This window comes from Chelon labrosus (assembly GCF_963514085.1).
Source record: "Chelon labrosus genome assembly, chromosome: 12".
Taxonomy (NCBI): domain Eukaryota; kingdom Metazoa; phylum Chordata; class Actinopteri; order Mugiliformes; family Mugilidae; genus Chelon; species Chelon labrosus.
The window spans coordinates 12,503,793-12,514,930 of NC_140345.1; the positions used below are offsets into that span (position 1 = coordinate 12,503,793).

Sequence of the window (11,138 nt, forward strand, 5' to 3'; positions counted from 1 at the left end):
TACTCTGGCAACCAGAAGCTGACCACTAGTATTGTTGTTATTTGAAGGCATTTAAGAGTTGGAATCGTTTCATACTTCAAGGACATGAGTGCCATCTAGTGACTACTGAAGATATACACAGAAAAGATCTATCATCCAGTCGGTATCACATCGCTGCATCTGACTGCGCACATAAATATGCATATATGATTGTAAAGCTCAGATTAATTCACACAAAGTTGTTTCAAAAAGGTATATTTTATTAAGTTACATAAACAAATCAATTGTAAATACATCTGTGATGCCGCTGTCGGTGCATGTGCAATGGAAATATAAATATATTACTGATGTCATGAAACTCCCACCAACACTGTGATAACACTGTTCAAACTAGTATAAAAAAAATTAACCTATTGAGAGAATTGTGCTTAAATCTGCCCAGGAACTAATTCACAATTCATCTTCTTGCTGTTTTGAAGGAATCTCCTCAAACTTCTTTTCCAGACTTAACAGACTCAGTCCTTCAGAGCTCGTCATGTTGGTAGGTGAATTCCCTGGAAGATATAAAACCGTCTTTATCTTCATCCTCATTTTTAAAGATGTCATCAACCATCACTTCGTGGTGTGTGTCATTAGCTGAATAGCCATGTCTTTCGAATTCCTTCTTCAAGAACTCTTTCACCTGAAACGTGAACAGAAACAAAAATCATCCTCTACATCTTTACGGTGCATGGCAGGTATATATGCTTATTACAGGAAAGGCAGGTAAAAAGAAATCCACACCTCCTGTCTGGAGAGCTTCCAGTCATCGTTGAGATCCATGTCCCGGAAAGTTTCGTGTGACCGGGGCCCGTTTTTGATCTCCATGAGCTCAATGTCAAAAATGAGGGTGCTGCTTGGAGGAATCTTGCCTGCAAACGAAGCACAATGTCCACATAAACGGTGTATTACGGTGGATGAGGAAGGGGATACTGGAGGCAGACCTTCTTCAACATCTTTCTTTGTGTCACAGTCTGTGTTACCTTGTCCTTCCTTGCCGTAACCCAGTGATGGAGGGATGGTGAGCTTCCTACGTTCTCCCGCGCACATGTTCTGCAGACCCTTATCCCAACCCTTCAGCACCTCTCGGATCCCAAGGGTGAACCATACAGGATTCCTATCCCCTTGTTTGCGGCTGCAAAGTGTCAAACAGATCAATGCAGTCCACAGATGTGTCCAATACGGGTGAAGTCATTGTGGAAGATTATCAACTTTTATGAGAAAGCTGTGCTTGTATAGTAAATCTGATGTTTGTCTATACTAAGGCTATCATTTTTTATCTTGTTTGTAAGGTAAACAAATGAACTCCATATATAACTTATATATTACAGCTACTACAAAAGCACTGACCCTATTATAGTTTCTTTTCTACACAGGGATTCTGCTAAAATCACTGCATGCACATGTTATTAGAGTTTATTACCTGGAATGAAACAAAGTGCCATTACTCTCCAGGAATCCATCGTAATGCACAAGAAGCATGTCTCCATATTTAGACTTTCGGGAACACATGAAGGGTTTGTGTATCACCTCAATTTTCACTTCGGGCTCGGGCAGTTTTCCCCCAGTGACAGACACAAACAATGAGGGCAGTATCGAACAAAGAGAAAAAAACAGCATTTTGACTGAGCTCACTTACTCCTAAAACTTTACAGTATTTCCATAAAACAGAGAGTCTAAAATAAAGTATAAAACAGAAAAGCCATATACGTGGCAGCCAACTTCTGCTACGGATGCCACCGCTGCTCAGCTGTCAGCCCTCCTTCCTCTACTCTAATTGGACAATATATTTACAAAGCCCCGCCTTTCACCTACGATCTCCACGCTCATTGGCGCTTCTAGACGTCAATCACTTTAATCCACACCCACAGTACTTAAGTCCTTCTGACGTAAACAGGAGCTTCCCTCGTGGTTGGTTAGAGCTGGATTCACGAAAAGTTTACGCACTTTTATCTACGTACTTGAAATGCAAAGCCCGTGACGTTACTCCGCCAATCATCTCCTCCCTGGGCCCGATGGAGTAGCTGCAATCAGCTGTGTATCACATCTCGCTGTGATAAACAAGTAATGAACGGCGAAAACACATAATTAAGCAATGGAGGGCATGTTGTATAAGTGGACCAATTACATAAGTGGTAAGCTGACGCCGCAGCCGTTGGTTGGGGTGTTTTCGGTCGCGGTGGTCGTTTCAAGGCAGCTAGCTAGCATGACAACGCCACGGATTGAGTTCGTGATAGCGTTAATACAGGCGTTAGCTTGCCTAGCTACAGTTAGCTCGTAACTGTCGGGAGTTTATTTATTTGACTTTGGACTGTCAGGCTTTTTTTTAAAAAATATATCTTTTGTGGGGTAGTTGTTCAGCGAATTTGAAGCTAAGTGTGTTTGTAAAATTTGAACTGGTACTTGTGCTAGCTAATTTAGATAGTCTCCGCCTTCTGTCATTTATAATCCCACTGATTAATTGTTGCTAACGTAACGTAAGTAAGTAAGTAAGTAAGTTTATGAAGCTATGTGACACTTTCCTAATGATAAAAAATAAATAAAACTGAACAGCAACGCTACAGCTTTTAACTATATTTGTTTTGGATACGTCTCTCAGGTTGGCAGCCTCGTTGGTTTGTGCTTGATGGAGGAACTTTGTCTTACTACGACTCTCAAGAAGATGCCTGGAAAGGGTGCAAGGGCAGCATCAAAATTTCAGTTTGTGAAATCCAAGGTTGGTGTGTAAACCCAGTTTATACCCAGTTTGTGCTGTTTCACTGAGCAGGATGTAAAACTTACAACGATGGCACCTTGTCTGCTTCTTCTGCTGCTGCTGCTGTGTTTTAGTTAATTCCTCCGACTCCACACGGGTTGACCTGACCATACCAGGAGAGCAGTACTTTTACCTCAGAGCCATCAATGCAGCAGAGAGGCAGAAATGGTTGGTGGCGCTGGGCACGGCCAAAGCTTGCCTTACGGACAACCGAACCAAGAGAGAAAAAGGTACAGGAACAGTGCAAAATCCACCTAACACAGCTACAGTTTGCGGTGATGTAGCTTTTGCCCAGCGTGCACTAATTTGCCCTTTTATGTTCACTGTGCTTTGCAGAGCTTCAGGAGAACACAGATGCACTAAAAACCAAGATGTCAGAACTCAGATTGTACTGCGACCTTCTTCTCCAGCAAGTAAACAAGATCAAGGAGAATGATGAGCTCGGAGAAACGGAGGAGGTAAGGTTAAGGTTTGGATGAGCTGGTGAAATAGGAGAGCCTGTCGCTGCTTGTGTGAACCTGTGGTATAGAGTAGCCCATTTGCAATTAACTTAACTTTCCACTTGCAGTGTCCTAAAAGTTTACAGAGACACCCGACAAACGGATGGTGCTGGCATGCTGTTACCAAACTGCATCCGTCGGGACATTTAGACCAATGTTGAAGTAAGCCGCGGTCGTAACCAGCGTCTGTGTTTGTGTGTCCACTTTCCAGACGGGCTTAGACACTGGCAACATGGTGAAGTCCACCTGCACTACTTTCCTCAAGACTCTAGAGGAATGCATGCAGATAGCAAATCGTACTTTCAATACAGATATGGCAGCACAGAGTCCACCGGGAACCCCTCCAGTTGCAGCCATCAAACCCCAGAAGGTATGTGTCCTCACACCAGTTCTGTGACTAAATCAGTATAACGTTAAGCTGGCATTGTTTCCAAAAATGAAACTATGTCTAATGTGTTTCCCACCCACTCAACAGGTTAAACATGTCAATCACTTAAATCAGAACCTTGGAGAAAAGTAGGTTGCCTTTTCCATTTTAAAAGTTGATATTCTGCTAGCAACACAATCGCTCATCAAGATTTGTCTAGAAGAATTTTATTCCCAAGTTTTAGGATTCACACATTGTCTTGAAATTTATTCCAGGTGGAGAGATTTGGCCGAAACCTCAGGAGAAGCTGTTGCACATGACAACCAGAGCCTTGACTCTGGACCAGAGGGACCGGAGGGACCAGACAGACCAGAGCGCCGTCCTTCCCTGTCGGGTAAGTCAGGTTTCCCAGCCACTCAGTTAACGCGCTACGCGAGTTTCCTGCAGGGAAAGCTGTTACCACATTCCTCAAAGGAAAGGCCACAAGCTGCACACGAGAGGCCTGGTGGTTGTTTGTGCATCATCTGAACTGAAGTGGACAGATTATTCCTTTTAGGGAGCAGACAGTGATGGATGTCCAGTTGTATTATTGCATTTCCCTTAGCAGTAACAAAGCCCTTACACACAGGAAGGCACTTCTAAAATAAGTCTTTTCCGGTTTATTGTTTTGTGCTAATACTAACTCACTAGAAATACAAAGATACTTGTACAGTGTGTATTGTTGTTGTTGTGTTAAACTGGGATTTTGAGATATGAAATAATTATTTAAAAAAAAAAAAAATGGATTGTAGTAAAGCTGTTAAACTTTTCTTTGTAGGGCAAAATTTCCAAACAAAAACAAAGACAAGGTTAAAAAAAAAAACACCGGGGAGGAAAAAAATGTGTTAAAGCTCAGGCTTCACAGTATGTGTCATTGGATTTCACAAAGCTCACTATAGCATATTGATCAGTGATGGTGGTTTTCTACACACTGGAGGTAACGGAAGCAATACATTAAGTCTTTACACAACTTGGAGCTGCTATTTGCCATTGGAGTCAATACCACATTAATATTTTATCCTTTAAGGTAAGGTAATCCTGTAATGTATCCCACAATGGGGAAATTTGCCATGTTATAGCAGCATATGGAAAAGAAAACATTAAATAAATGAATTCCTTTGCCATATTGATTAGGTTGTTTGGAAATGAGGACTATGTAATAGTAATATTTACCAAAATTCTCCTTTCACCAGATGCAACACTCAGTTTGATGGAAACGCGTTTACAGATGCTGTGATAAACATCTTGACTGCCTCAATTATATTCTGTGTATTCATCTGTTACGTTTTGTCCACGTCTGCTTTTTGTCTGTCGTTTTTTCGCGCAGACATGGAATCAGCCAGCAGCTCGGTTCACGAAGAGAGAGCTGAACCGACTTTACACACTACCCGTACTAGCGCTGAGACTGAACACTATGAGCAAACGGGGGAGGGGGGCGAGGAAGAGGCGAACGGAGCCGAGGATCAAAAGGAGACGAAACAAGAGCAGGAGCACAAAGTGGACCAAAGTCGAGAGCATGACAACAACAACAGGGAAGCAAACGTTGTCCAGCCTCCGCATCAGCAGGAAGAAGTTTCAGACCAAGACGGCGAGACAGCCGGAGATTTGGTAGAAGACACAGAGCAGGTGGAAACTTTCTTCAGCACAATGAGTCACAGGTATGAAAATGCTACTCAGGAAGGTCACATCCTTTAGATCACTTCAGTTACTGTATGATTGTCTATGATATCTCAGTATTACTCAGTATTAAGATGAACCAGTTTAAGCTATATGTAGTATTTTTGTCATCGAGGCACTGCACATGTGTGGTGTCTTTGGACTAATCTGCACAGTGACTTAGTAAATATATAAATGCATTTCCGTGTTGCACAGAATAAATTAATCATAGGTTTTAAACATTTTAACTAAAATCCTTTTCCAGATGTGAGTGTGTTTATATTAGTGTGTTTTCTCTTGATCACTTGACGCAGAGAGGCCGTCATCTGATGTTTGGGTTTGTAAAGTTTTATTTTGTTAACATTTCTCTCTGTATTTCACTTTACGCTGAGGAGTGCTACTGAAGAGCTGACTAGCTGTGTGATTGATCATTTCTGTATAATGTTCAATATGTGCATTTTTTTTTTTAGTTAGTCTTTTAAAATTGGTGGGACAGTTTTAGAGAAGAAAAAGAAAAGCAACTGTTAAGTTATACGCAATGTACCAGATTGTAGTTTCAGGTACTGCCGGGCCAAGAACCGCATGACATTTTGTGTGAATCACTTCTCTGGCTTGGTTTTGACATTTGTACCCCTTTTCTTTCATTCTGTTTGATCTGGTCAAATAAAAAATGAAATGTGATACTTGCGTCTAATATATTCTCCTGTTTGAATCTGTTCTACTTTTTTTAGATTTAGTGATATAAGACTGGATGACGACAATGGTATCCCTACACAAGAGTTTTTGGACTCATGCTATGCAATAGTGCCTGTATTAGGTAGGCCGTTTACTTTCAGTCTCTCCTCATCTTAATCCGCCAGCCTGCTCCTGTCTCTCATGATGCCACTTTGCCTATCTGGTGCTTTCAATCTTTGATAAGGGAAATTTCTTTCTACTATTTTTTTTTCCCTGTTATTCATGCATGTCCTGTCGTTCATGTTGTCTGTAATTGATGATTTGGGAGCTTTCTGTCTCGGATTCTCCATCATCCGCTCCTTTCATGCCACTTTTCCTTTCCTTCTGTCTTTGATCGGCTTTATTCGTTCTTTTTAGCTTCCGAACTTAACACATGACGAGGCAGTATTTGCTCAGGCATGCTCTTGTGCCCGTGCATGTCTTCGTCTTTGTGTATCACACAAACATAAAGGCAGCTGCTCACAGAGTGCCAATACAAAGAAGTTCAGAACGCACAAAAATAAGTGTCCTGGACTTGTTTTTCTATCTTAATTAATTAAATTCAGACTTGGCCTAATATTTGGGCAGAGTTGTTGATTAGAATTATTGGTGGTGTGAGCTGTCGGTGCTTTTTCGTTTAGCACACATATAAGATACATCATCTTTTGCTTGTATCATCTTTTATTTTAAATGAACGAAGATGAAAATATACATAGAGTGAGGTCAGTGTTCTGCTCAAAGATAAAATGAAGCACGTATGTATTATCAAGAATTCAAGAATGAGCTTTTCATATCTACATGTCCTCTTTCACAAAGCCTGCTGTGCTTCTACACTACCCCTGAACTTGTTTAATGTCTCACTAAAAGCTAAAAACTACATTTCTTTTAATGACTATTCATTCATATCTGAAGGCACATGACAATTTAATCTTCAAACTGACCCAAACCTCTCTGTTTTTCCTATACTCCTATAACTATAGGTCTTGTAGTGTACCGTTGGCCTTCATTCACACGTTATATTTACCTGAAATCTTCTGTCAAAATCTAAATCTGTTGGTGTCGTCGTAGCTGCCGCTTTCATCAGTTTTGTTCATCAGTGATCTTAAAGTCGTCATCATACTCCATGTCAGAATAAGATGCAAAACTGAGAAAGTGTGTTATCCAAGCAACAAAGAAATGATCATAGATTCTCTCTTCTCAGACAAATTGGGGTCCACAGTGTTTGCGCCAGTAAAAATGGATTTTGTTGGAAATATTAAGGTGAGTCCAGTTATCATCCAGATGACTTATTAGGAAGCAAGTCTTTCAAAGTTGCTTTAAGTATTGTTCAGATATTTTCTGACGTGTCAGTCAGTAGAAGTTAAACCATTCAATAGGGTCACATTTGTCCTTCTGGTTTATCTTTGAAATCATTCACATTGTGTATTAATCCTATTACGGTTGCTCTGTCAATAATGGAAAAATAATATATTAGAACGTTATTAATTATGTACTTGTGTATTTTATTTACTTAAGCATCAGAGCTGTGTTACTACATCTCTCCTTCACTTGTTCCTGTAGAAAATTCACCAGAAGCTGATGTCAGACCCTGGCAGCTACCCCACACTACAGTCCATTGTGCTGCATGAAGTACAGACAGACGTCGCCCAGGTGCGCAACTCGGCCACCGAGGCTCTGCTGTGGCTCAGACGAGGCTTGAAGTTCCTCAAGGAGTTTCTGTCAGAGGTCAACGCTGGAGAACAAGACATCCACGGAGCGCTAAGTAAGTCCACGCTGCAGAGTCAGACATCTGCAACCGACGCGTGTTCACTATGAACGTCATGTTATTTCTATTCTTTCCCCCAGATAATGCCTACGGGAAAACTCTTCGGCGGTACCACGGATGGGTTGTGCGAGGTGTATTTGCTGTAGGTATTCCTTTCTGACTTCAATACTTGTACCTACATTTCTGTGAAAGTGCAACCTTTACGATTTTTTTTTCCAGTTGGCGCTGAGAGCTGCTCCATCCTATTCAAGCTTTGCCGTTGCCTTGGTGTCAAGAGAGGGCGACGAGCTGAAGAGTGGCTTTACCACCGGCATGCACAGGGACCTGGGAATGTACCTGCCTGCCATGGAGAAGCAGCTGGCCATCCTAGATGCGCTGTATGAAGAATACAACCTGGAGTCTGATGAGGTGGTGTAAAGCTCAAATAAAAAAAAAAACGATCAGAGCTCAAGGAAGGATAAAGTCTGCCCAAAGTGGCAGGGCAGTGGCTAACTGCTGGAAGAAAAGTGCCAGATGCATTAAGTGCGTCGTGTGTACAAAATAGTGTGAGCATGTCTCATGTCAGCATGAGGTATTTCAAGTGGTTTTAAAACTCTACAAGAGTAAGGGTCTACGTTTGAAGGTATTAATGTTTGTATTTAGAGGCCCTCAGCGTGCAAACCAAGCAGAAACAGTTGAGACGTAACGTTTTGAAGAAGCGTAGATTCCAGGTCTTGTTCAAAAGACCATTGATGGCGTAGGGGTTTCAGACCCTGTTATGCAGACTCCAACCATAATTATTCATGGTGACATTTGTTACTGATTCTCATTTTGTTGTCGTGTTGTGGCTTTTTATGTAGACGATACATTTTAAGGTGCATACACAAAATATTTGGTTCCGGTTACTTCAGTGGAGAACTGAGGAAGAGTAAGCCAAGAAATCTTATTCAACATTAATCAGCGTGTCCTGTTTCATTGGTTCCATCAAACAGGGCGATACTTACACCTAGCACAGAGCACTCTTCTTACAAAAAACAATGTAAAACATGCAATAAGTATGTGAAAGAAGTGCGTACTAGGTTCACTTGAAATGTATTATGAAACACTTTTTCTTGCACTGGCTCAAAGTTAAATTGAGATTACGGTCCATATTAAATTATATTCTTTCCCTGATAATGTAATCTAATCCTGCAGTTTGACAATGCATAGTTGTGTTTGACATCATCTCATCGTGAGCTGTCGCTCTTGAGTTTTTCTGTGGGACCAAAAAGGTATTGTCATATGAATGGCCTCAGCCTCCTCTGCCTATAGTAAGACAACACATGAATGAAATAACACAGCATTTCTGCTTAAGTACTGACAACTGCTGTTTATGTGGACATATTCTGCACAAACCTATGCATAATATGCATCTTCACTATGTCTATTTATTGTTTTGGGTTCACATAAATGACAGGGTGATCATTTTAGTTCCACTTTTGTGTGAATGTATGGACATTTGCATCCATATAGTATGCTGACTGATTGCATGTTTTATGTATTAAGTAACATAGGTGCCGGTGGAAACTAAATAGAAGCAAAGGGCTTGAATTTAACCAAGTAAACGAATAATCCTGAAGGAGAAAGATTGTGAAAGTTAAAATATTGTTGCTTGTCTTTCACCTCTGTACTGAGAATGAGCATATCTGCTTTTTTTTTTTTTGTTTATCGTCTCATCCATTCCCTGCTCTGCATATAGCTGATTAGTGTTGTTTCTTATTATACTTAATATTTTATGATGTCAACAAGAGTGGTAAAGACTCTTCCAGACCAGGTTAAAGTTTAGCCATAGATTCACTGAGCCATTTGAACAAAGCAGGAACATCCTCGTAGGGCTTCAGTTCTTGTTGTTCTTTTTAACCAAGACTTACCGTGTAGTATTTTTTATCTTTATTGTTTCTTCATTTCCGAGAATACATACAGGAAAAAACTCTTGCATACAATAAATAAGTCATTGGCAGCAGGTTTACATCACTGATGTGCAATAGGCTGAATTCAGATGAGTGATGTTAGTTGAGAACGTGCTATTGTAATGATGATACAACAAATATTTGATTTGTTTTTTTCTATGGATGTATATAAGATGCTAATTGATTTTTTACATAATAAATATAATGAAGTTGTCGTGTGTGTAGTGTCCTGTTGCTTTATATGATAGAATGACTTATGGTCTGTCAATACTGGTGAATTTACTGCTACGGCCAGAACAGCATCTTCCTTTGAGCCTCACTTATTTACATCTGATTTGTGAACCTAGACACTTAAATAAGGAAAAGAGAGTAAATGGTGCACAGCACAGGTGCTGTGGTTTGCATACAGTGTGTCCTCTGCCAGTACCATAGCACCCTGCGTGCCAGCAATTCCTGCCTATAGGTCAGGGATTTTCACTTGGCTCTGCCTGCTTCCTGTCCCCCGTGGTTTCCTTTGCACTGTCCCTTGAGCCACAGCTGTAACGCTACACCGGCCAACCTGCACTAGAATAACCCCTTTTGTTGGAAAAGAGTTCGATTTCAGTTCATAGACTTGACAGTGTTAAAAACAGATCAAGCTTTCCTGCAAGTTGAAAGTGGGGAAGTCGCTTACAAAGTGTTTAGCTTGTTAGTTCATAAATGAATTTGCCCCTAAGGGAAGTGTTTGAGGTTTCCAAACAGTAAACTTCACTTGGGGGGGATTCTTGTGAGGGCACGGCGGATCTTTTCATTACACAATAGAATCAGGCTGGCCCCTGCATTTCCAGCGACATTTAGCAGGATAAATCTGATTGGCCTGGGTCAGGGGAATGCACATGATGGGACAAATACGGCAAGGTAAGCTTTTACTCGGGTATCTCGGCAGACAAATTGTCCTGATGCGATTTAGAAAAGGAATACGGCATGCTAATACGGTTACATGGCCACATCCAAGCATCTCGGGCTGCAAACGCTGGCTGGCTGCCCGACCGCGACCTGAATCCCTGTGCCTCGTCTCCAGGCACAGGCTCGGCTCCGAGGATCTTCATTAAGACGGAATAAAAAGCTGAAAACCCATCGCCATGTCTGAGAAGCAGAGTTCACTGTGTGGTCTGTTTACTATTCGGTCTAAACGAAGCTCTCAGCACGGTGCTGCAGACAGCATCTCTTTTGACCTGACAGATATCCGTTGACTTTTTTTCTTTTAAGTTGCAGCTCTGAGAGAAAATCAACAGCTTCTTTATCACTGTCTGTTAACTTTTTGCACACTTTCCTTTCGCACACTGACAACTAATGGGAAAGCTGCTGACAAGCCCCTGGCATTTAAACTTGGAAGACAGAGTGAACGATTTAAATC

The 11,138-nt window shown here is 41.2% G+C and overlaps 2 protein-coding genes across 2 annotated transcripts; one reads left to right on the plus strand and one right to left on the minus strand.

The window, feature by feature from the left end:
- Positions 1-224: 224 nt before the first annotated feature.
- fkbp14 (FKBP prolyl isomerase 14) lies at positions 225-1,771 on the minus strand. The gene is made up of 4 exons (XM_084556256.1): positions 1,442-1,771; positions 1,002-1,153; positions 763-890; positions 225-661 (listed from the first exon to the last, which is right to left on the minus strand). The coding sequence occupies exons 1-4, from the start codon at positions 1,636-1,638 to the stop codon at positions 503-505; spliced, it is 636 nt and encodes a 211-aa protein (XP_084412382.1). The 5' UTR covers positions 1,639-1,771; the 3' UTR covers positions 225-502.
- Positions 1,772-1,982: 211 nt separating this feature from the next.
- Positions 1,983-9,950, plus strand: plekha8 (pleckstrin homology domain containing, family A (phosphoinositide binding specific) member 8). Its single transcript, XM_084556255.1, has 13 exons — positions 1,983-2,153; positions 2,618-2,734; positions 2,848-3,003; positions 3,110-3,231; positions 3,485-3,643; positions 3,749-3,789; positions 3,916-4,034; positions 5,007-5,337; positions 6,067-6,152; positions 7,251-7,309; positions 7,610-7,811; positions 7,895-7,956; positions 8,034-9,950. The coding sequence occupies exons 1-13, from the start codon at positions 2,114-2,116 to the stop codon at positions 8,229-8,231; spliced, it is 1,692 nt and encodes a 563-aa protein (XP_084412381.1). The 5' UTR covers positions 1,983-2,113; the 3' UTR covers positions 8,232-9,950.
- The last annotated feature ends 1,188 nt before the right edge of the window (positions 9,951-11,138 follow it).

Coding starts and splice junctions, on each gene's coding strand:
- fkbp14 (XM_084556256.1), bottom strand. CDS start 1,638: ATGCTGTTTTTTTCTCTTTGTTCGATACTGCCCTCATTGTTTGTGTCT. Junction 1,154..1,441: donor GGCACTTTGTTTCATTCCAG/GTAATAAACTCT, acceptor GACACTTTGCAG/CCGCAAACAAGGGGATAGGA. Junction 662..762: donor GGAAGCTCTCCAGACAGGAG/GTGTGGATTTCT, acceptor TTCACGTTTCAG/GTGAAAGAGTTCTTGAAGAA.
- plekha8 (XM_084556255.1), top strand. CDS start 2,114: ATGGAGGGCATGTTGTATAAGTGGACCAATTACATAAGTG. Junction 3,790..3,915: donor AATCAGAACCTTGGAGAAAA/GTAGGTTGCCTT, acceptor AATTTATTCCAG/GTGGAGAGATTTGGCCGAAA. Junction 4,035..5,006: donor GCGCCGTCCTTCCCTGTCGG/GTAAGTCAGGTT, acceptor TTTTTCGCGCAG/ACATGGAATCAGCCAGCAGC.